Raw genomic sequence first — 25,846 nt, 5'->3', positions numbered from 1 at the left:
TTTTTTTTTTTTTTTTTTTTTTTTTTTTTTTTTTTTTTTTTTTTTTTTTTTTTTTTTTTTGTAAAGAAAGTGGGATGGTAGAATATTGAAAAATATGGAAACAAACCCGACCTTAGCTCAGTTGGTAGAGTGGAGGACTGTAGTGGGCATTCCATCAGCTTATCCTTAGGTCGCTGGTTCGAATCCGGCAGGTCGGAGGTTATCCTTAAATATTTCAGTCACATGTCTCAAAATATAGTTTAATGAGGTAGAAGAATGTATCAACATATACTAGAGTAAGTTGTTTTAAAGTAATACTTGAAATTGTTCTAGTCGAATGATGTGGGTAAGTGGAACTAATGTTGAATTAAGTATTTGAGATTTTCTAGTATTAGTATTTTAATAAAGAGTATGAGCCCTAAGCACACCAAGCCATACATACACAAGTTACTAAGTTAGGACTTCACATGCTTTAGTGTTTTCTAGTTACGAGCCTAAAGAGTGTGAGCCCTAAGCACACCAAGCCACACATACACAAGTTATTAAGTTAGGACTTCACATGCTTTAGTGTTTTCTAGTTACGAGCCAATAAAGACATTATTTCAAAGATTTTCTGAAGTTCAAAATGGTCATTATGAGTTTCTATGTTGTATTTTCACTCACTAATTCTCCATAAATTGTGTGATTTTCATGAACTAGATATTCGAAAAAAAATTTAGACTAGTTTGTAGTAGTGTGTATCTTGAACATAGTAGCTTAATCAAGGTCTAAAATGAACAACAAGATAAGCCTTTTAGCCAATTTGATGGTCCTATATAGTGAACTTTATACCAAGGTCTAAGAGTAAGAACATTAAAGAATGTGGTTTAAGGGACTATATTAAAGAAGAAATAGTTTATAGTTGGTCTAGACTTGTATGAAGACATAAAATTGTAAGATTTAAAGATTTAGTAGAATGATGCAGAAAATTTATTCGAGTGTTTCGAGTTTGACTCAATGGACTCACACGAGTATAACTTGCACTTACAGTGAAGATTGTGAAAAGAGTTTTCAAAAGTGCTAACCACCCGAAGAATAGTAAGATGTTCATGAGTATATGTGAAGATTAGTAAATTGTAATAACGTCTAATAGAAATTATTAGTTTGAGTACTATGATAACTTGAGGATATTAGTGTTCTACTCTATGTTATAATATGAGAAGGTTAGTATTCTATCTTACTCTTACTACTAAAGGAACCTGAGAATATTTTCTTCACTCATAGTTGAACTAACACTAGACTATCAATGTTTAGAGAGTAGATCTTGTAGTAGCTAAATATTTGAGAGTGGTAGGTCAACCAAATGTTTAGTGAGAACTGAGTTGTTATCCTAAAGAAAAACCATGTACTAAGGGGCGTTATCCCTAAAAAAAAAAAAAAGACGTTAAAAGGAGACAACCAAAATACTTGTGAGTGTATACCGTTGGTACTAAGAAGCATGTACTAAGAAGCATGATAGTTTCCAGAAGTGTGACGATGTATTTTACAAATAAAGAAGGGAGACAAGTTATTGGAAGATGTTAGGAAATTATTAATGGGTCAACAAGTGAGATTCAATGAAAAATGGTAGATGGATTATGAAAACCCAAAGACGATAGTGGAAATAAGAAAATATAGTAATAGATTTCATCATAAGTTTATCAAGAACTTTAAAAGAATGTATGGTGATAGGGATAACCATCGACACTTGCCAAGTCTGTACCCTTCTTGTCAAGAAAGGATACCTATATTGTGGATAGTTGTGCACAACTATATATGAAGGATATTGTTAGACTGCTTGGATTGTCGTGGATCGGCACCCATGTTTCACATCCAATAGGCTTCAGAAAGCGTTAGGCACCCAATTGAATATAACACTACTTTTCACCAACAAACACATGAATAGATTGAACGTCTGAGACCAACATTAAAAGACACCTTACGTGCCTGCATGTTGAATTTCTCAAGCAGTTGAGACTCTGAGTTGTACTTTATGGAGTTCGTCTATAGTAATAGTTTTCAATTAACAGTTGGTATGACACCATTCAGAACCGTTCTGTATGGATAACTATACAAATCCTCAATATATTGGAATGGAATGGGTGAACGCGAGTTGCTAGGACCAAAGTTGGTTAAAGATACTAATAATGTTGTGCAGAAGATTATGATGAGGATGCACACAACCCATAGTATTCAGAAAAGTTATGTCGATGTAAGACATAGGAACCTAGAGTTTGAAGTAGGCGACGAGATATTCTTGAAGGTGACATTGATGAAAGGTGTTAGCATGGAGACAAGTTAAGCTCATGCTTCATCGAGCCCTTCAAAAGTTTGGATCGAATTGGACCGGTGGTGTATCGAATGGTCTTGCCACCATCCTTTCTACTACACTTAACATATTCCATGTGTTTATGCTTTGTAAGCACTTGATCAACCGCTCTAGAGAATGCTAGCCCGACCAAGAAAGGGGCTTAGAAGGTGTGTGAACCAACTGGTGAGCCCATACTCACACGTGTGTGCCGTGTGTAGAATAGTAAATACACATCCAATTACCGACTTAGGATAGCCGCCTAAGAGAATATAAACTGAAAGAATAGGTCCATTCATGATTGTATGTGTTTGCATCTAACTCCAATAATGGGATCACTTACTAAGTATTTTTTAAAATAAGCCACGTGTTACTTCTATTTTAGATTAAAGCAAGGAACCCCTGTACGGTAGACATTGCAAGTCGAGACTATGACACATGCATAAGATGTATTTACTTCCCTAGACTTGGATTAGAATGGGGTGTTTATACTTTTAATGTTAATTTATTTTATTTAGTATTTCATTATATTGTTTTAAAGACGTTTTTGAACATGTAAGTTCATGATAGTGTTTTATGCTGAACTTTCAAATGATTATTTCTGGACAAATGAGTATGTCATGTATACAATAGTGACTTTAGGTTAAGTAAAAATCTAGGGTCGTTATATATGTTATGAAAAGGAAAATAATCATCATATTTATCATGATGCTATGACGTTCGATATTCCTTCCGGTTGCCTGACAACAACACTAAAGACACAAGCCTGACTGACACGAGTCCTAAGGGGTGTGCAAACCACCTGGTAGGTCAACATTCGCACGTGGGCCGTATGTAGAATAGTAAATACACATACAATAACCCAAATTGGAAAACCACCTTAGAGAACACGGTAATAACCCAAACTGGAAAACCACCTTAGAGAACACGGTCTTAAATGATAGGTCTCATTCATGTTGCATATGTTTGTATTCCCTGACTCCAATAGTGAGGTTACTTATCGAGTATTTCTTAAAATACTCTCGCCTTGTACTATTCTTCTATTTCAGATAAAGGTAAGACACCCATATACAGCGACATCACATCAAAAGGCCATACAACCTGCCTAAGATCTGATGATTTTTGTAATTTACAATGATTTTTTTGGTGGTATTTTCGAAGTTCTTTGGAATGTTCAACTCTCTAAAGCCTTTCTTAGATGAAACTCTCCGAGGTTTTCTCTCTCCTTGCTAGCATCGGTTCCAATTTAGCAAAGAGGAATAGTACTCGAGAGAGTTTTTTCTCCAATTTTTTTCCATTCTAATGCTCATATCAGCTTCCTTTAATTCTCCAACAGAACCATCATCATTATACATACCAGATCAGGAAAATCCTTGTAAGAAGGAAGTACTAAATTGAAGCTAAAAACTTTTAATACATTATTCAAGAGCTGTTTGTCTCAAGAAATAACTTCCATGTTTTTTGATACATACATTTGGCGGTGATAAATGAATATGAGCTTCAGGATAAGAAAAATACTTGTATTTGGAATATCAAAGTCTTGCCATGAGATCCACTGTTGTTTAACACTGCGTTAATATCTCAGCTCCATCATCGGTTATTAAGATGGTATGTTCAAATTGTGCTGACAGACTTCCGTCTTCTGTTACGACAGTCCAGTTATCATCCCACATGACAGGATTTATGCTACCCATAGTTAGCATTGGCTCTGCACAAGAATAAAAAAATGTGCACAAAAGAAATCAACAATGGGGCAAGAAGAACGAAAGTATAAATTCTAACGTGCACAAAATATCGTACAATGTACATGCCAACAGCTTTTAACTGTGTTAAAAAAAAAAAAAAAAAAAAGCATCCTCGTGGCTTTAATGTTAATTTTGTAGTTGAAAAATATGCTAGGTCCTTGCAAGTTTGTGTTTAGGAAAATATTACACAATCCCTAGTTCAGTAACAGTAATAGTGCCTATTGGCGTATACATGGCAAGAAGGGCAAGAGAAGAAAGAAAGGTTAGTGTGCAAAACTGCAAATGCTTAATCAAAACTAAATCATCCATTAAACAGAGGATTAATTTTTGAGAGCAAGGAGAGCATTGATGTGGTGAATTGAGACGTTGATTANTTGTAATTACAAAATGTTAAAAAAAAAAAAAAAAAAAGAAGTAGGAAAGTTGAATTTGCAGAATTGAGAGTTCAGACCGATCACTCAATTGAAACTATAACCGATTCACTCAATGAAAGTTGGTGTTTACATAATTAAAAAACCCAGAACTGAAACCCTAGCCTGAAGTGATTAGTTTTTCTCGCCAACATCCATAGGTTTTGAATGCCTAAATACTAGAACTTATACCACAAGAAATGTAGGCGATCATGATGCTATCAATTTAATGTTTTGGGATGATAACCTAAACCCAGATGCCAAGCTACAAATTTGAATAACGGAAGACGTTCTCAATTTCAAATAGAGAGCACTCTTTAATCTAAAACTTGAGCCCTCTTATACAAGACTGATCAAGGCTGACTTTCAAGCTGGAAGAATAAAGATGAGGTGACTTGGCTTTTGCTGGGATGAAATTTTTTATAGAAGCCCATAAGTGTAGCATTGAGCTCTAGGGATGATAGCATGGCAAGGAACAGGTTGGCAATTCTATAAATTCTTCATTAAATATTGTTAAGTTCAGAAATGTTATCCAGCCGCCTTCACTCCTCAGGGTGGGCAATGGATGAGAAGATGCTTGGCTTGAAGTTTCCAAATTAGTGCCTATTTTCATAGGGTCAAGAGAGCTCTTGTTCCTTCTCATTAAAGTCCTTACTCTAAGCTTATGATGGGTGGATGTAACCTTCATGCATTTTTTGTAAGACCCATAAAATGGTTATGATCCTAAAAGAGCAAGGGTTTCTAATGGTAGCTGCTCAAAGGGATATAAACATTAGTTAACATAATACAGTTTGGAAAAGACAAATACTGCAAAACATACACATTAATCTTTCATTCCTAAATGCTCATTTCTTGAGGAAAAAACTTCAGAGAAAGATCTTCAGAAATGTAAATCTAGCAGAATCTTTCTTATTGAATAAAGGTCCATGGAAGTGGATATACAGGCCAACTACCGAGTAGAACAAAGATTAGTTCAGGTTGTTAAAGGAACAACCGGTAACCTACAACAAGAACAACTAAGCCAATCCAACTAATCAATCTGCCAAAGCAACAAATAAAATAACCAAGTACAACTGAACAAGAAGTTCTAACAACAATAACAGAAACTTAACAACATTAATAGTAATAGCTAATGGTTTTCCTTAACACTGTGGTATTACATTTTAATATTTATTAATAATTATTATAGAGGTTCTAACTTTTAAATGAGATAGTAAGTTTGGGGTGTTTCTCTTTTATCAAAGCAAGAGTAAAACGTATATCTTTTTATTAATTGAGGTGTTAAAACTTGTGTCATAAATTCACTAGATCTAGAAATTCTATATTTACCTCTCTCTCAAACACTTTCAACACAAGTAACTTTAATATTTTATTCACTCTCCTTTCTCATATTTCTCTCCTTTGCTATTTTAAGAGCAATTGGCCAAAAGAGGGGTAGTAATTGTTGTGGAGATTTGAGGCCAACCTTTCAATGTATAGAGTTGTCAAGTTAGTGAATACATGCTGCACCCGTGGTAAATAAAGATTACTCTGAATGCCCGTGCATCAACCTAATAGTTAGCGTGTTTGTTTTTCAATATTTATTCTAATTTTATCTGTTACTTCTAGTTCCCCAACACTAGTAAATTAAGAATTATGGGACTTACATTGAAGTACCGTTACATAAACACTATGATCTTACATTTTCAGTCATCCAGATACATCTTAAATTACTAAAAAGCAATTGCACCTAGGTGCCCGAATGAAATCGGGTGGTTGATGAGTTAGTAGATTTTACCTGAGCAACAACAAAGCATAGGACACAATTGACTTGAAACAGCAAAGATTGTTTTGAATTAGACGTAACGAGTCTTCGAAATTAATGGTGCAATTGGTGTTTCAGATAGATGGTAACTTCCATGATCGTAGTAATTGTTGTCCCTTGTTTTCCTTTGGTATAGGTTTTTCATTTTATGCATAAGTTTAATTTCAAGATTCAAGAGGAATATCCGTCTGATGCAGACTGAGGTTGTTTATGATGCATATGGTGGTAACAATCGGCAGCAGTTAGTGAGGCCAGGGTGTGTCTGAAGCTTGGACGCTCAATTTAAGATGGCAGAATTTCAACGGTTTTCTTCTCCTTTTTTATTTATNGGGGGGGTTACACTTGTTACTCTGTTTTTTTTTTTCCGAACAGAATTCCAGGCCAGGAAGAACAGTTTGGGACTGGGCGTCACAACTCCGATACACCAAACAATTTCCCTAGAAGTTTTCCCTTGACATATACACTAGAGGGGCTGGAGAAAAGGTTGGCAACGCACAGAATGGCAAGGGCAAGAAATATGTAGACTGATGATATTAGCAAACATAGAAGGTGGAGAAAAACATTTGGATTATTTGGGCTCTACTACTGAATTGATGGAGGACAGAAATAAAGATGAAGGATATAAGATTTCTTTGGTTCTAACTAAAATACAGATGGAAATAAAATTTATCATAATACTCAAATCCCAATGACTCGGATCATATTTGAAATATAATTGCAAGTGTAATTTCACTCAACCACTTTACATATGAATTTTTTATTCATAACTTTCGCATGCTGACGTTATTCGCATGTTGAAAGTAATCATCAGAGGAAAAAAATTGTAGATAAACATAATACACAGGAAAACTAAAACGAATGAAATATAATACCAATTGTAAAGGTTTGATTCGACACCATGCGCCCACCATCATTGTTCCCTGAAAAGAGCAAGAAATCTTTCTCAAGTATCTGACAATAATTTCCCTTTTTCATGTGATTGGTTAAATAATGCAAACACTTCCGTACAACGCAAAAGCAAATAAACTGAAGAGCAGGAAACCTTTTCTTGATCAAATTATAAAGAGGTCCATATAAGTCATTTATTTGTCATTTTATAATCATGTGCATAAAGAACATGTAAAGATCAAAACCATGTTAGATAAACCAGCATGACACGAAAACCACATTGTAAAAGCGAGCATCTAAAGAACAGAATAATTACTGAAGTGAAGAATAACTGGATCAGCATGAAACACACGTCCAACGCCATGGCCAACAAACTGTCGAACTACACCAAATCGATGCTTATCTGCATGGTCACTTGATTAGAGAAACAGAGAAAATTATGAGAAAGGAGATTTTCATTATTCCGCAAGATATCACATTGTCTTAAATTAGTCTTGGACAGATGGACAAAACAATTCATTAACATCAACAGAATAAGTGCAGAGTTCTATCCAAGCATCTTATAACAATTATTCCTAAATACTATGCTTCAACACAATAATCCAATTAATGATTACCCTGCAATCACACAACCATATATGAGTGTGAAGCAAAATTTCTTTGAGATAAATTAGTTTAAATCTTAGCAACCACCTACCTAAGATATTATACCTAATTCAAACAATCCATTAGAGAAATGCACATAATTTGCTCCAACAATAGTTTTTCAAAAATTAAAATTAAAAGTATTCAACCGTTAATAGGATTTGCTTAAGATTATTTCCTCGTCTATTCTGGGTATATTTTGCTATCTTTCCTTTCATATAGGTTTAGATTTACTGCTTCATTCTAGCTTTATGATTGAGTAATTTCTTGTATAAAGTTGGAGAGTTTATCTGCCACTCAAGAAATAAGAAATTTCTTTTTGTCATACATAGCTTCATAGTATCAAAACCCTAGCTTCGTCGCCAAAACACTAACCGCTGTCACCAAACTAACCTTCCTCCCAAAGATGAGCCATTGCTCATCCCAAAGTCAAAACCCTTGTAGTTGTTGAAAACCCTCACAGTCGAAATCCTCACAAATCTACCTTTTGATGAAACCCTTGCATGTCACTGTTGTTGCCAACTTCAAATGAAGTTGCGACTATCTCCTTTGCGAAACGTCACAGATCTACTTCATTTTCGTCGTCCNGGGGGGGGGGGGGGGGGGGGGGGGGGGGGGGGGGGGGGGGGGGGGGGGGGGGGGGGGGGGGGGGGGGGGGGGGGGGGGGGGGGGGGGGGGGGGGGGGGGGGGGGGGGGGGGGGGGGGGGGGGGGGGGGGGGGGGGGGGGGGGGGGGGGGGGGGGGGGGGGGGGGGGGGGGGGGGGGGGGGGGGGGGGGGGGGGGGGGGGGGGGGGGGGGGGGGGGGGGGGGGGGGGGGGGGGGGGGGGGGGGGGGGGGGGGGGGGGGGGGGGGGGGGGGGGGGGGGGGGGGGGGGGGGGGGGGGGGGGGGGGGGGGGGGGGGGGGGGGGGGGGGGGGGGGGGGGGGGGGGGGGGGGGGGGGGGGGGGGGGGGGGGGGGGGGGGGGGGGGGGGGGGGGGGGGGGGGGGGGGGGGGGGGGGGGGGGGGGGGGGGGGGGGGGGGGGGGGGGGGGGGGGGGGGGGGGGGGGGGGGGGGGGGGGGGGGGGGGGGGGGGGGGGGGGGGGGGGGGGGGGGGGGGGGGGGGGGGGGGGGGGGGGGGGGGGGGGGGGGGGGGGGGGGGGGGGGGGGGGGGGGGGGGGGGGGGGGGGGGGGGGGGGGGGGGGGGGGGGGGGGGGGGGGGGGGGGGGGGGGGGGGGGGGGGGGGGGGGGGTTCATTTAGAATAAAAACCTCCTTTGTTGTTGTCATTGCCATCATCATCAGTCGTCGCCATGCACTTTCTTTTCACAATGACCTCACGTCTGTTTTTCCCCATTGCTTCATTTCCTCTTCTCTTTTTTTTCTTTTTTTTTTCTTTTTTTTTCTTTTAAATCTTGTAAGGATCAGAATCGCAAAATATCATTTTCCCCTTCACTGAGAGCAACAGTATGCAAATAACATGCCACAAACTCCAAGGCCACAACTACCTTCAGAGTTCACAATCGTGATGATGTTCATGTACGGTCTGTGGATGAGAAGATTATATCACAGGTAAAGAATCTTATAACCCAAACTCGACGATCCACAAGAACAATCAAGTTATGAGCTAGTTAATCAACTCCATGAGCACTAAGATTAGAGATAATTTTCTCCTACTTTCAACTATCAAAGAGATTTGGGATGCTGCTCAAGACACTGCCTCTAATCAAGAAAATGTTGTTGAACCCCTCCAATCGAGCCAACTCATTTGTCTCATTTCTTGAGTTAACTTTTCATTCAACGGCAAACGTTGGGTGTCATGAATACCCTTAATTACAAAATTAATTGTATAAGGAGTATCTCTTTTTTAGAAATATTTCTTAGCATTACACACCGTAGGACTTTAAAAGAACTGGTTGATTTCGAATTTACCGATGAATGTTATGAAAATAAGAAATCAACTTAGAATGACTTTTCATTAAAAATAACCAAGTAACACGAGAATAATCGTCAACAAAGGTAAAAAAATACTGAAACCCTCTATGACTCAATAAGAGCACTAGCTCATGTATTGACTATTGGATACAAACTCATATGTTAAAACTTAGCAAACTAACATGACACATAATCTAACGAAACTAAAACGACTATTTACCAAAAACATATGATCCTTTGTTGAGCGGACCATACTGCAGACAAATCCATTTTTTTGCATTCACAACTGGTTGATTTCGAATTTACCGATGAATGTTATGAAAATAAGAAATCAACTTAGAATGGCTTTTCATTAAAAATAACCAAGTAACACGAGAATAATCGTCAACAAAGGTAAAAAAATACTGAGACCCTCTATGACTCAATAAGAGCACTAGCTCATGTATTGACTATTGGATACAAACTCATATGTTAAAACTTAGCAAACTAACATGACACATAATCTAACGAAACTAAAAAACGACTATTTACCAAAAACATATGATCCTTTGTTGAGCGGACCATACTGCAGACATCCATTTTTTTTTTGCATTCACAAATGATCAAATTGAGGACGAGAGTCTTCAATATTGAGATAGACAAATGACCCAAATGGAAATATTCTTCAAAGGAAGGAGGCACTCTAGAGCATGTGATGGCGGCTAAGTGGACACTCTAGAGCATATGATGGCTATAGATACTTGTGGTTTAAAGATGCAGAGACCTTCAAATTCACGCCCACTACCAATAGTCTTCTTCGTTGTAAGATCCTAAACTAAGCATTAAGCAATGACCAGGAATGAATAAGATGCAAGAATTAAGATTGCAAGCGAATTTACTAATAGAGATCAAAAGATAACTGTGGTAAATTTAAACCAAACGACAATGAAATTGATTTGGTAAGATTCATTGCGTCAGACCCAAACTGGAGATGTAGTTTTTTCATCTATGGTAACATTAGGTGAAAAGGTAGACAAAAAAATTTTAAAAAGAAGATTAGGGAATAAATTGGGATTGCCTGTCATATGATTGGTAGCACCAAAGTCAATGGCTCATTTCAAGGTGGAGGAAGAAGGCATATAGAAGCGTTACAGTCTTTGTGATAGCAGTAACTGGAGTAGAATATAATGTCAATAATGACACTTGATATGGTTGAAATTTAGCAAACTCCTCTGCAGAAATCGTAATGAAATTTTCAAAGTTATGAGTAGATGCACAGATACAACATGTCTAGACAGAAATCTCTGACCCAAACTCCAAAATCTAAGGTTCACAAAACCATAGGTTAAAAAAAAAAAAAAAAAAAAAAAAAAAAAAAATCCCTAGGTTAACAAAAAAAATCCAATTAACCTAGCTCTCTATTGCCATGTAAATGCTAAAGGTTTGAGAGAATCAGAATACTCTATTCCATTCACTATATATACACATATAGATAGATAGATATAGATCCACACAAGGGAAGGTAAAAAGACAATAAAAGACAACACTACTAAGGGAAGAGGAAATTCCGTCCAGGGGAACTACTTAACAAGCGGTTTCCAATAGCTGATAAAAGAACTTTGAATGTAAAGAGGCCCATCAAGAACCGTAAAGAATACAAAAAGAATCAAAATTAGGAAACTTATCTTGAAAATATAGATTTCGAGCCAAATCTGCCACAAAGAATCTATCATAGCATAGCAACCCAAAATCCTAGCTTTGCTTGACAAATTCAAAGCACTTATGCCTTCCACAAGCCAATCATCAATCCTCCGGAGAGGACAAGTCCCAATCCCTAACTTCTAAAAATTAAAGTTCAAGCCTGAAATGCCAACAACCAATGGAGAAAAAAGTAGTTTATATCTTCCCCCTCTTTCAAGCATAATATGCACCCCAACTGAGAAAGAGCCCAAGACTTGAAACCTTTTTTCTGAATCATCTCGTATCAAGGCTTCTAAATGCCAAAGGACCGAAAAGTTCTACTTTCTGCGTCCATTTGCTTCTCCAAACCAACGCGGTCAAGGGGATTTTACCTTTCTAGTATTTTTAGAAACACATATGCAGGCTGACTTCAAAGAATAACAACCTTAGCCCTCAAGGGGCTAAAAGGCTCGATCAGGCCATCCAACTCACTGAACCGAAGTCAAATTTTCTATTATCACCCCAACTATTTAGTTCCCTGTCAAAGAGACCCCATGTGTGGCCCAAATTCCAACTTTTTTGTTGTTGTCCCAACACTCAGAAATAGAAGCACCTTCTTTGCTAGAAATCACAGAAAAATCCGGAAAGCAATTCTGTAATGTATCTTGGTCAACCAAACTATCTTCCCAAAAATGGATTTGAACACCTGCATCAACTTTAAATTAAGTAAAACAAACAAAGAGCAGCAAACTTTTGGCAACATCGACCGAAGGTCTGGCTACCTTTCTCTTCTCATCATTCAACTGTGAGTATTAGCTCCATAAATGTAGAGATTACCTTCTTCCAGAGGGGATTTTCTTCTTGCGTGTATCTCCAGAGCCACCTAGCAAAGACATATTTCAATAATATAGCGAGCCCACACCCAACACCCCAATCAATGCGGGCAAAGTATTCCATTCCACATAAAGGCTCAACAATGTCATCAGTGTACTGGAGATGCGACATATTGACCATAGCTTCCCCAACTTGAAAAGCTTTTAAGATTCTGCTTTCCTGACAATCATGCAACACTCAGCTGAGAGCCTCCCTGATGATAGAAAGAGAGAGGAAGGGGGGCAAAGGATGGCCTTGCCTCAAACCTCTTACCGCTGAAATCTTTTCCCTAGGCTCACCATTAATCAAAACAGAGAAATTTTCAGTAGAAACCACCTCTTATCCGTTTTCTCCTCAAGCTATCAAAGCCTTTTAGCTTCAGAACAACATCAAGGAAGTGCCAATCGACTTTGTCCTAAGCCTTTTCAAGGTCCAACTTCAAAACATACCCCTATTGTTACTTAACGTCCAAATCTTCAACCAATTCTGAAGCTACAAGAATGGCATCTAGGATACCCACTGCAAAGGTTGTTTGACAATCGCTTATGGTGGAAGGGAGAACCTTCTTCAACCTCTAAGCAAGAGCTTTGGCAATAATTTTATAAAGAGAAGAAATCAGACTGATCGGACAATAAATAACTAACTTTGGAGGCTTTCCACAGAAGAATCTTCTTTGAATTGAACCTCAAGTAATTCTTTAACTCTTCCCCTCCCCATTAGTTCTACAGTAATAGATTGTGCTTCCTTACTCTATCACATTACATGTTTTCAAAGAAAAGCAAAGCCCAAAAGATGTCTTTATTGAATTAGAATATGTTCATATTTTGTGTTATTTTAACACAAACATGCTACCATTAATTGTAAAAGGAATCACATAGTAAAAAATAATCCTAAACCTTTTTCTCTATTGATAGGAAACAGAAAATATCATTAATATCTAAACCTTGAAACTACAATCATCAATAGTGTCGTATGGTTCAGCAGTACAAAGTGGGGTTTCTTACTGAATTATTTTGCCAATTTTCTTGAACTCCACTCCTGGTGCGCATATGGATATTGCTTTATCTAAGCATTCTTTAGTCACCTAAAGCAGTTATTGGAGAAAAAAATAACAACTTATGCACACGAATCTTTGGAACAACTTATGCACAATTCAACTAATCTTATGAAACAACCACTCAAACCTACAATATTTGGTAATATTGAGCAGGATTTAATATCGTAAACCATATTTCCCATCATTTGGAACGTAAAACAAAGAAATTTGCCCAAAGGGTCTTGTCTTGCAATATGGCGGCAAGATGAAGCGAACTACCCAGTTAGAATCAAAGACACTCAGCATTTCAGCCAAACATAGTCATGAAATTAAACAATTTATGGCAGGTCAAACAGAAACCAGCGGTTGGAAATTTTCAGAATATAAAAAAACGATGAATGCAACCACATGAAGCCAGTACAGAAGAAATCACATTACCCATGTATGGAACCCATGGTGGACAGCATCTACACATTAAAACATATCATACTTGACTTTAACCAAACTTAACAAGGTAATTACGAAGTTCTATTATTTTCAGAAATTACTGTCCTATCATCCTAGCTCAGTATCACAAATCCTTCAATCCAAAAGGAAAAAAAACATGTAGTACCTATGTTGAAGGTAGGAGAAGTTCCAATTTACAATACTCACACTTATATGAAGTAAAGCCAGATTGGATCTTGCTGGACAAGAATTTAGCCAAATAAATTATAAAGTTCTAGACCGGTCCTTGTAGAAGACCAACAACTTTTTCCATTGAAATATTAACAATATATATAACTAGTGACGTATCAAAAGACAACAAGAACAACATAGCTATATCTAATTGTAATAGCTACTCATTAACAAAAGTAGAAAGAAAAAGCTACCCGGACAAGTTTTCTGGCTTCATCATCAACATCTCCACAAAAGAAAGTTGTTGAAGTATCACCATGGTACCCCTACAAATTAGCAGGATAGCAGACATAGTTTTAATAGCTACAAATTTGTATTTCATTGAATAACACCAAAAAAATTATTAATGCTTCATTTGATAGATTCCCCACCTTTCTAGATGAGGTTTACATATCAATCTCCGGTGTAATGTGTGAAAACAAGTGTATGAATATCGCTCACGAGACATTTCACAATGGCCACCCATTAAACTAAACAATATATAATCATCATAAGCTATGGAACATCAAGATAGCTTCGAAGTCCTAGCAGTAAGGTTATTTCTTTAGAAGCCCAAGTCAAAAGGCCAATCATCTTCAAGAAAAATAAAATGAAAGATCAGAGACAATTTCATGGACACAAATACGTTGGACTTACTAGCTAATTGCTTTCCTGAACAATGGCCCAACCCAATAATATCTTTTAAGTCTTTATATCAGATCCTTATTAATGGGCTCATATGTATAGATAGCATTAAGACTTTTTACCTCTTTTTTCTGTCATTATAACGTCACTGGAGTGTATGGCAGTATGTTCTCTTTTACTTTGTATGAAATAATAATATACTAGAACCTGACCAAAGGTTGTCCTCATGAAACTTACTTCTTCCTTCAAGAAATCAAATCTTCAACAAAAGTCTCAAGGGTCTCGCACCTCAGTACAGCCCATGCATACCCCTCAAAATTTGTTGCTCTATCAACATTTTATTTTTGTACTCATTTTGTTCAACTGCTCAAATACTTTTACTTCAGCTCCTGAGTTCGTCATCAACTGACTTTTTGGGATCAATTGGTATGGTTCATTGGTTCAATTGGCTCAATCGCCTTGAATAACTTGCTTTGCTCAATCAGTTTTTTGGTTCTGGTTGGTTTGCTCCTTTATTGCTCCTTTATTGCTCCATTTGTTCAATTGGTATCATCAGTTTTCTTTTCAAAAGAAAAAACACACTTCTCGAAAAAACTCATGTCATGCACATTGCTTCTTGGGGTGTGCCCCCTAGGTGCCCTCACCCAACATATTTATTTTTGCAGTTTTCCAATTTCCTTATGAAAAAATTTAAAAGTATTCTCCAAAATCCTCTTTTGCTCTAAACAATATCTTTGTTGGGCTCATGCAAGCAAATAGTTCCTTGTATAGCACTTTTCTTTTCTGCCCATTTACAATTACAGTTTTTTTATATCCATGTGTTCAAGCTCAAGCACCTCAGCTAATCTCATGAACAGGTATCTAATCCTACACATTTGATTACCAAACAACTCATAGAACTTTAATGTCCTCGGTAGAAAGCTACCATCGAGTTTGAATCATTTTTTTACGGTAACTTTTAGAGTGTATAAATTGGGTTGTAGTCCATTTACTTTGTAAGAAGAAATAATGTATTCACACCGCAGAATACATGAAAATGAAAGTACAAAGTACCGTTAGAATCTCACAAAAACTCCACAGTTGGCATGTATGGTAGGTAATGAGTTGTTGTCACCCTCCTTGGCAAATTTAAACTTAGCCTTTTGCCTCTAGCTAATAGTCTAACTTTTAGTAACCTCTTCAAACTCAACTTTCAGAGACAACATTTCCTCCCTTTGCTCAAAGCATAGGGAACCAACCTCTTCCAGTCTATTCAGCATGTTAATGCGATTTAGTAAATCCTGTTTCTTGATCTTCAAGTCTCCAAATACTTCAGGATTCGAAATTTTAAGTGACTTCTTCAAACAACAAGCTTACCCACAAAACGATAACCTTCCCATCTTCCTAGAGCCTCCACTGCCCACCAGAAGGGTAAAGAGGTTCCAATAGTGGGATGAGACAGCCACATATTTTCAAATCTAAAGGGGGTTGGACCACACTTCCCTTTAAAAATATTATTGTTCCTCCACATATAAATTCTTTGCTCAACTTTATGTAATACCATTTTCTAAAAGGAGAGAACCTTAAGCATTGCCCCAAGAGCATGCTGGGTAGATTAATGGGAGAAGAGCTATTTTGCAGTTCCAAATATTTAACTATGGACATATCCGTATATGCAGTGTTCAACAACCACATACTTTGGAAGGTTAATTTTGAAGTTAGCTCTTAAAGGTTAATTTTAAGACCCATGGACATATGCATGCATGGTGTTCACCATAGACTTTGATAGGTTAATTGTGAGACCCAAGGTAGCTTTTAAGGTTTCAATGAGAAGGATTAGTTTTTTATCTTCAAGCCATCAAAAGGAGACATGAAAAGACCATCAGATCTATTGAAGAAATCATCTTGAGTTAAGGAATATTTGTGTAATTCCATCTTAAATTAGGAGATATTTGTGTAACCTCATTAAATAAGGGAAAAAATTGACCTCGAAGGATTAGCCTTAAGTTAAAGATATCTGTGTATTTTATAAGTTAGTATCCAAGCTGAGAATGAATGATACATATTACTTAGGGGGAGTGTCAAAGGATATTGGTGTAATCCCATCAAATAAGGAAGTAGTTGGATTATTTAGATTTATTGTTACCCAACAGAGATTTATTTGATTTATCTTATCTTGTTAGCTATTATCTAGGGATTTATTTAGATTACCTAATATCTAGAGAATTTAGATCTATCAATTTAGATTTAGTCAGTCCTTCCTTATTAAAGATATATGTAATTCTTTGAAAATAAATAAGAAAAACAATAGTCTAATATAGACTTGAAACACTCTCCATTGTTACCTAGAATCTAAGGATTGATTTAGATCTATTGTTACTAGAGATTTATTTAGATTTTATTATTATTAGGGGTGTGAGAGCCCGTCTGGTGGGCCCATGCTCGTGCGTGGGGTGATGTGTAGAAAAGTACTACACACTCAACCTTGCCTAAACTGGAAAGCTGCCGAAGGCCATGCTCTCTTATGTTAAAAGGATAGGTCCCACCATATTGCATGTGTTTGCATTTTCCGCATTTTCCTACCCCCAATAGTGGGGATACTTACCGAATATTTCTTAAAATACTCAAGTCAGGTGCTACTTTTATATTTCAGGTAAAGTGTATGGCACTCGTGTACGGATTACAGCAGCGTCGCGATGAAGGCCATGGAACTAGTGTTAGGGTAGTTGCATTTTGTCTATTTTGTAGCCCTTAGGTTATACCAAAACATTGTTTTATTCTTTTCCATAGTTTTATTTAAATTTTTACATTACTTCTTTTCTATTGTTTTGTTTTAAAGCTTTTATTGCGAACATTTAAGTCCATGGCATCGTTTTTGAAATATTTTAAACGAATGGTTTCATACTTAAGAGTCAGGTCATGCATGTAGTGGCGGCTCTATTTCAATAGAAAAATAAGGTCGTTACATGTCGAAGGCAGGTATGCATCGCAGAGGAGTCCAAATCAAAACAAAAGGGAGCAGTGTGGAAACTAGTGGATTTAATAATGAAGAGTTGAAAGATTGAAGATGTTCTTGGACTCGCTCAACAAACCATCAAATTCCAATACCTTAACTATCTCAAGTAAGTCTTGATTCAATTTTTGTATAAACCTTTAGAGATAAGTTAGGTTAACTCTTGGATTGTAGATTATGATGCAACTTATAAACCATGTCCAAGTAACCGAAAAATTACCGTCGCAAATGAAACCCGTCCTAGGAATAGACAATGTATTCATTTCTCAAACTCTTATACTAGAACCCATCTTACATGTTCCAAAACTATCTAGTAGTCTCCTTTCCATACAAAAGCTTACCCATGAAAACCACTATAGTGTTATTTTCTCCTAATCATATTGTGTTTTTCAAGACGATGATTGGACTTGCTAAAGAATTGAATGGCTTATACAACTTGCAATTACCTGAGAGAATAGTCAGCCCGGCACACCCGTGTCATTTCTTAGTTCCTCCAATAAATATGGGATTTGGTTACATCACTTTTTCCTTATTTAGGGTTTTGAGAATTATGTTTTCCAGATTTGTTTCAAGGACTATAAATCTCTTATTTTCAGTGTAATACATGTGAATTTGCCAAACATACTCGTTATCTTTTCTCATTAATCATGTACCAAGTATTTCTAATGCTCGTTGATTTCTCACATTAATTGATGATTGTACTCAGGTCACATAGCTATTCCTTTCAAACAAATATCAGATGTTAGCCATATATCTCTTGTTCTTTTCTCATTAATCAAAATGTACCAAGTGTTTCTAATGCTCGTTGATTTCTCACATTAATTGATGATTGTACTCAGGTCACATGGCTATTCCTTTCAAACAAATATCAGATGTAAGCAATATATCTCTTGTCTTCCACTTAATGATTCAGACCCAATTTGAGTCAAAATCAAAACATTTCGAACAGACAATGCTAGAGATTATTTCAATCAAACCTTATTCCCATTTTTCCCATCTCAAGGCATTATCCATGATTATTGTGTGTTATTATTACACCATACCAAAATGGAGTGGCTGAAACGAGAAATGGACACCTTTTAAACACACCACCTAAGCATTGCTTTTTCACATAAACATGTCAAAACTTACTAGGGAGAGGCAAACACACTACCTAAGCATTGCTTTTTCACATAAACATGCGAAAAACTTACTAGGGAGATGCAAGTTCTTACTACAACTCACATGATTATCGTCTCCAATCACATGTCCAAAATAATCTAAGCTCAATAGAAGTCCTCATCCAATTTCATTCTCACTTTCAAACATCAAATAGTCTCACACCTCACATATTTGGGTACACTGCCATTGTTCATGTTCACAATACTCCAAGAGGTAAACTTGATTTGAGAGCAATAAAATGTGTCTTTTTAGGATATTTCTCAACCACAATAGGGTACAAATATTACAACCCTACATCTAGGAAGTCTTACACGTCAATTGATGTGACATTTACCAAACATAAATTGTTCTTCTCTGATACCTCTCTTCAGGGGAGAACATAGAGACTGAAGAGGGTCCCTAGGAAACTAATCGAACCCTTAGACACACTAAATAACCAGCCCACATAACCAATTATTGAGTCGATGCCTACTGCCGTTATTAAGTCCATACCTTATAACATTTCTAATGTCCACCCCTACTATCGTAGAGTTACCAACTGAACCATATGCTCCACCTCCATTGTCAAATCCGTTGTTCTCTCATGTATATGCAAGAAGAAAACTTATTTCAAAATCAATACAAGGCAAAACATCTGACTCTACTCAAAATGAGAATGTGACACAAGTACCAATAAATGATAGTCTCATAGCTCTTTGAAACCTATTAGAGAATGCACAAAACAACCCTTATACACCTATCAAACTTTTCTCTCTCGAAAGACTAACACCATCACACTAGAGTTTCACCGTGATCTAAACTCAATTGTTATACCTAACATTGTATCTAAAACTTTATCCAAAAGAGAATGGTAGGATGCTATGAGAGAAAAAATGCATACTCTACCATGAGAGAAAAAATGCATACTCTACCATGAGAGAAGAAATGCATACTCTAGAAAAGAATAACACATGGAAAGTTGTGGATAGGCCAAAAGAAAAAAAAACAATAATCAGGTATAAGTGGCTTTTCAAAGTAAAGTACAAGGCTGATGGAACGTTGGAAAGGATAAAAGCAAGATTAGTACACTCAAACTTACGATATAGATTACCAAATGACATTTGCCCAGTTGCAAAGATCAACATCGTAAGAATATTGTTACCCTTGCCAACTTAAATTGGCAACTCACATAGTATGATGTGAAGAATGCATTTCTTCATGGCAGTCTAGATGAGGAAATCTACATGAGCATTCCTCCACAATTTTGAAAGCTTAAGAGGTAAAGTAGGCAAATTAAGAAAGGTCTTGTATGGACTAAAAAAATACCAAAGGCTTGGTTCGAAAGATTCATAAAGGTGATGAAAGATTGTGGGTACAAGCAAAGCCAAGGAGATCACACTCTTTTTATCAAGTATTCAGAATCAAGGAGAGTTACAGAGTTTCCAGTGTATATAGATGACATCATAGTCACGGGAGGAGGAAAAAAAAATTTGAACTCAGAAGAAAATTGATGGAGTTTGAGATCAAAGAACTTGGAAGGCTAAAATACTTCCTCAATGTTGAAGTAGCGTACTCAACTCAGGATATTTTCATATCACAATAGAAATATGTGATGGGTTTAATGATGGAAACAAGAAAAAAGCGAATGTAACCCTACAACAATGCCAGTAGATCCACATCAAAAATTGGGAGAGTCAAAAGAAGAACCAACGATGAACAGAGAAATGTATCAGAGGCTAGTAGAAGGCTTACATAACTAGCTCACACTCAACCAGACATAGTATACTCAATGAGGGTAATTAGCCAATTCATGCATGATTCATGGGAGCCTCACCTTCGGGCAACATAGAAAATATTACATTACTTAAAAGGAACTTTAGGAAAATGAATTTATATCCAAACTGAACAATTCCCTTGCACTGGAAGCTTACACTGACGCAGACTATGTTAGATCAATAGTGGGCAAAAGATCTACTACAGGACATTGTACTTTTCTTGGAGGTAGTTTGGTAACATGGAGAAGCAAAAAGCAAAATGTGGTGGCTAGAACATCTGCCAAATCAAATTTTGAGCTATTGCACAAAGGCTATGTGAATTGTTATGGTTGAAGATAATCCTTGATGACTTACAAATTAAGGGAGAAAGTCCAATAAAGTTGTACAACGACAACAAACTAGCTATCAATATTACACATAATCCTATCCACATGTACCTCTCAAAAAATTAATATGAAAAGCAAGATAATTTACAAATACAATATACGAATTGAAGATGAGTAATATGTTGCCACCCACAAATTTTTCAATAATTGAAAGAACTTGTCAAAAGAGAAAACAGAAAGATAAGCTTATATAACTTTACATTCTCATGCATAGTGTATAAAATGAAAGGAACAGGTACACAAGGTCAAATAAAGGTCAGTATAAGATATTTAGAGCTTCAAATATGCATTCTTCTACTGTTGTTAAGACAAATTAAGCTCAGAGTTGCAAATCCTTACATTTAAATAGACGGTAACATCTATATTGATAATATCACCATCCTGGAAAAAAAAAAAAAAAAAAAAAAATCATGACATCTCAATTCATCATCATAAAANCCGGAAAAAAAAAAAAAAAAAAAAAAGATCATGACATCTCAATTCATCATCATAAAACAAGCAATTGATTTACAATAAATGTTATTAATGTTACTAAGAAATCAAAGAGAAGACCTCAAGAACTCGGGAATCTGGTATTCCATGGCAAATGCATTCATTCACTGACGTGCATACACTCTTCGGAAAGCCACCATAACCCAGAGGTGATGGATAGGCTCCATTATCAATTATCATTTGGTGAACAGCCTTGTCAATATCATCAGTCATAATACCTGGCTGCCAATAGAAGCAAGAACCAAAATTTTGCAATAAAATATAGTGGCGATTCATAAATGGGTACATCATGGACTGATAAACACAAGTAGTTTAAACATAATAACAGAAAGAATAGCTACATTTAAGTTGTTTTTTCTTGGATAAGAAACATGTAAATGAAAAAATGGAATTACAAAAGGAAGTACTGATATGAGCCAAACTTGATCAAAAGTTGCACTCTTCATTTTACCAATATAAAAAGAGACGGAGTAAATGACAACATTTCTTCATGGCTAAAAGCTCAATGTGAAGAATTAAGACATGCTCATTTCCGAACCTCATCATTTCAAAAACAACTCCATTCCTCATTCTCAAAACATCCCAAAAAAATAGGTTGAGTAGCATTCGACCTTATGATCTTAGCCTCACCATTTGAAGGAACCAAAGATATTTAGGCAAAGAGCTCCACCACAGAGAGTGCAGGAACTGACATTACATGCCACATTCAGTATTAACAAAGTGCCAATGAATAAACAGATGATCTAAATGCTTTCCTCCTTTTTCAGAAAGAACACACCTTAAATGATTGAGAAACATGACGCATGGAGGATACCTCTTTTGAAATTTTTCATGCATTGACTTCAATCGTCCAGATAACAAATATTCTTATTGGGAATATTCAATGTCAAAATTTATTTGATAAAACTTGGAGGAAGCACAAGGCTTCTTTCCACTGTTCTATAAAGGCATGTTTTTGGAGAAAAGTAAGAGATTGAGGGCTTTTGGGGAATGATGTAGTTTCAGCTCTTTGTTAGGCTACTTCGCTTGAAAGGAGCAAAAAAAATTTTAAATAATAAATAAGTAAAAAGATCAGAGGTTTGGAATCATTTGGGACAGGTTTCATTATTTAACTTTGTTTGCCAACATATGTACATTTGTTAAGATTTTTGCCTTCCTTTTGCCCCAATGCAATCTAGATGGTCACATTATATGTAAATTCATGTCAATATGCTCTCTAATATAGAGAAATGTCAATTAGACATGTAGAGTAGCAAGTATCATTTGAAAGTAGAAGAAAGTAGAGCAAATAGATACATATAATTTACCCCAGCACGAGAAATAATAAGCAGAAAAATACCTTTACTAATGTCCCTGCATATTCTAGAACTTGGGCTGCAAGCCTCCCAGAAGCTCTCATGCACTCTATACCCTTCTCATCATGAATCTCAGGTCCACTAGCAATTCCAGGTGGTCGCCTAGATTTGACATAAGGAGGCCTTGGTATATTGTCTGGAACAGGTCGAGGAGGAGAAACTTTTCCAGGTCTTAGACGTTTACGATTCATATTTTGCATCTCGTCCAAATTTCTATCAATTTCAATGAGAATGGTTCATTCAACACCTTTTGAAGATCAACATATTTTTGTACTTGAAATATGCTACAAGAAACAATAACGGACACAATTCTTTACGTATTGACCCCTTTAGAAACTGGATCACAAAGGCCACATCCAAATATATAGTCCCTAATGGAGAATTATACGCTACAGTGTGAGTGCAAGTGTAAATATGTAATAAGCACATATAAAGACATCTAAGATGTTAATAAAAATACTCATCCTAACACCCTTTCAACTATATGACCGTCGAATGTGTGGGGGAACATAACTTACATGTTTGTAACTACCAATTACCATCTGCACCGCACATTATGAAATGTACAACTTTCGTCACAGTATACCATTCGAAGTTCACAAATCACGGATATATAGAACTTACTGACGTGCGACTTTCCATGAGAATTAAGGAACAGTTTACATCCTCGGTTGTATAAGTGCAAAATACCGATTCCCATAAACGTAACTTTCAGAAAACGAGAGAACAAAACTATGGAGCTTTATACCTTCTATTGAAAAGGTTGGCCAAACCAGAAAGTGTCCTGGATAATTGCATTGAGACATGTTTGCCTCCTACAAAAGAATATACAGATTACCTCCATTTTACCCAGATTTTTCGCTCAAGATAAAAACACGAGCAGCCGAAAAATTGCAAGTGGTTTTCTTACATCACAATAACCAGGAAACTAGAACAGATTAGCACGAGAAAAAAAAACGCTCTAATTAATGAGTCATTCGATGTTGAACTTGGATTACAATCGCTTAACAGCAAATTATCACTGGAGAATAACGGGAAACAACAGGATTTTAAGGAATTGCTAACCGATTGGGTAAGAAGACAAGTACTCAGAAAGAACAAAGGAAAGATGTTGAAGCAAGAAGAGCAACATAGAACGGAAATGAACGAGGAAGGATAAAAGAATACCTGGATTATAGGCGAAGACTTGATGAACACGCAGCCGAGAGTGAAGGAAATGGTTAGCACCAACTCCCAGAAAGGATGAGAAGAGTTTTGATTCTCCATACAAGGCTCCCACCATTTTTGCTTTCTTCCACAGTCCACACTCGGCCTCTGTCGCTGAAACGCCGAAACACTAAATAGACTTTTATCTTTTTATCATCCAATGCGCGTCTGATCAGCATGAGTCCTTTAAAGAATGCTAACCTGCTCAGCTAGGTTTAGGTACGTGTGAGCCCGTCTCATGAACCCAAGCTCGCACGCATGGATACCTTTGAGCCCTACATTGTACACCTAATTCTTCTATTGAAATATACCCCGGCTAAATATATGACATGATCATTAAATGCAGAAAATTTTATTTAAAATATTTAAAAAATGATGTATTTGACTTGAACGTTCTTAATAAAAGCTTTAAAAAAACACAACTGAAATAAACCATGTGAAATTTAAATAAAACAAAGAAATAAAATAATGCATTGATTTAAAGGGCTACAAAATAGACTTAAATGTAACTACCCTAATTAGTTTCATGGCCTTCAACGCTCCGCCACCTTATCCATACACGGGTGCTTATCTTTACGTGAAATGTAAGAGTAACACATAGCTTGATTATTTTAAAAAAGTAATCAGTCCATTTCGTAAACATTTCATAGTTATATCGTGTATGGCGTTTGTGTCTCGCCATTTTTCTTTGGTTCTTCATCATTTCTCCTTCCTCTTCACCTCCCACGTTGTATTATGGATGACTAACACCTATATAACACCCAAATCTATGATGGTCCAAGACAACCTGAAACTCACTTTTGATTCTAACGATAAGGAACAATATTAAGGTGTGGAACTCATCTCTCGTGTATGTGCAAACGTTGGTAGATTTTTTTGTTGCTTGAGATGGTGGTTTCTGTGGACTTCTGACAATTGAGAGGAAATCGTCTATCAAGTAAAAGACAGCAGAAGGAAATTTGTTGAAAAAAAATGAAAACAGAAAATGAGAGAGAGAGAGAGAAATCTTGGGATTTGATTTATTGAAAGAAGCATCTCATGAGATTCACTTATTTAATAATTATTTATCCTAAAAATGGCCTGAAAGTTGCCAAATCTGTGCCACTGCCCTCCAAATGGCCACCTAAAAAATGGTAATCCACCTTGTCAAATGATCAAAAGGAAATATTCAACCACTGACTAAAACGTGTAAAACCTAAATAAGAAAACCTCAAGCTTTTATCTAACAATCTCCTCCTAAAACCTGTGGTATATCTACCTTATTATTTGAACTCTGATCTTTGAACGTAGTTCCTCAAATTTTACCCACGCCAGAGACTTGTTGAAGATGTCTACAAGCTCTTCCTCTATTCGGATGAAGTCAATCTTGATAAGCCCCCAATCTGCACCCTCCCGAATGTAATGGAACCTGATCTCTATGTGCTTGCTCCGGTCGTGCAAAATCGGATTTTTTATTAGGGAGATCGTAGATTTGTTGTCCACGTAAAGTATTGGTGGATCGCCTTCTTTTTCGATGAATTCTTTCATCAGTCGCGCAAGCCAAATCCCGTGTTGTTGTCGTCGAAGCGACAATGTACTCAGCTTCGCAAGAAGATAAAGCAACTACCTTTTGCTTAGTTGATTGCCAGCAGATCGCGCCGCCTGAGAGGAAGTAAATCATCCCGCTAGTGTTCTTACGATCATCAACGTCACCGGCCATGTCACTATCACTGTAATCGACTAGCTTAAGATTCTCCTTTCCTCTCCCTGCGTAGTATCTCACACCCCAGCCTCTGGTTCTGGCCACATAGTGCAGGATGCGTTTGACAGCCACAAGATGTTCCTCCCTAGGTGCTTCCATAAACCTACTCAGGTATCCAACCGAATAAGCAAGGTCAGGGCATGACGTGTGTTTACCAGATAGCATAGGCTCCCGAGAATGCTGC

At 37.1% G+C, this 25,846-nt stretch overlaps 1 protein-coding gene, 2 long non-coding RNA genes and 1 other non-coding gene across 4 annotated transcripts in view; 2 read left to right on the top strand and 2 right to left on the bottom strand.

Moving 5' to 3' along the window:
- Nucleotides 1-12,760, top strand: part of LOC111777576 — a 19,595-nt gene extending 6,835 nt beyond the window's left edge. The window contains exons 3-4 of the long non-coding RNA XR_002812401.1: nt 1,974-1,983; nt 12,749-12,760. This is a non-coding gene — a long non-coding RNA (uncharacterized LOC111777576). The remainder of the gene's footprint in view (nt 1-1,973; nt 1,984-12,748) is intronic.
- On the top strand, nt 107-197 carry TRNAY-GUA. Its single transcript is given in 2 exon segments — nt 107-143; nt 162-197. It is a non-coding gene; the product is annotated as a tRNA-Tyr (tRNA).
- LOC111777571 (methionine aminopeptidase 1D, chloroplastic/mitochondrial) lies at nt 3,593-24,074 on the bottom strand. The gene is made up of 10 exons (XM_023657230.1): nt 23,883-24,074; nt 23,464-23,530; nt 22,700-22,928; nt 21,421-21,582; nt 21,208-21,249; nt 14,146-14,217; nt 13,242-13,321; nt 7,469-7,566; nt 7,137-7,184; nt 3,593-4,013 (listed from the first exon to the last, which is right to left on the bottom strand). Exons 1-10 carry the CDS (start codon nt 23,995-23,997, stop codon nt 3,868-3,870), a joined length of 1,059 nt encoding a protein of 352 aa, XP_023512998.1. The 5' UTR covers nt 23,998-24,074; the 3' UTR covers nt 3,593-3,867.
- On the bottom strand, nt 9,013-13,233 carry LOC111777575. The gene is made up of 2 exons (XR_002812400.1): nt 12,202-13,233; nt 9,013-12,070 (listed from the first exon to the last, which is right to left on the bottom strand). It is a non-coding gene; the product is annotated as an uncharacterized LOC111777575 (long non-coding RNA).
- Nucleotides 24,075-25,846: the final 1,772 nt, after the last annotated feature.

Source organism: Cucurbita pepo, chromosome LG16 (assembly GCF_002806865.2).
Source record: "Cucurbita pepo subsp. pepo cultivar mu-cu-16 chromosome LG16, ASM280686v2, whole genome shotgun sequence".
Lineage (NCBI taxonomy): Eukaryota > Viridiplantae > Streptophyta > Magnoliopsida > Cucurbitales > Cucurbitaceae > Cucurbita > Cucurbita pepo.
Note: the sequence above shows the minus strand (reverse complement) of the source record. Positions and strands in the feature narration are given on the sequence as shown.

Coding starts and splice junctions, on each gene's coding strand:
- LOC111777571 (XM_023657230.1), bottom strand. CDS start 23,997: ATGGTGGGAGCCTTGTATGGAGAATCAAAACTCTTCTCATCCTTTCTG. Junction 7,567..13,241: donor AAAATTGGCAAAATAATTCA/GTAAGAAACCCC, acceptor TCTCTAATCAAG/TGACCATGCAGATAAGCATC. Junction 7,185..7,468: donor TCCAGTTATTCTTCACTTCA/GTAATTATTCTG, acceptor TGCTCTTTTCAG/GGAACAATGATGGTGGGCGC.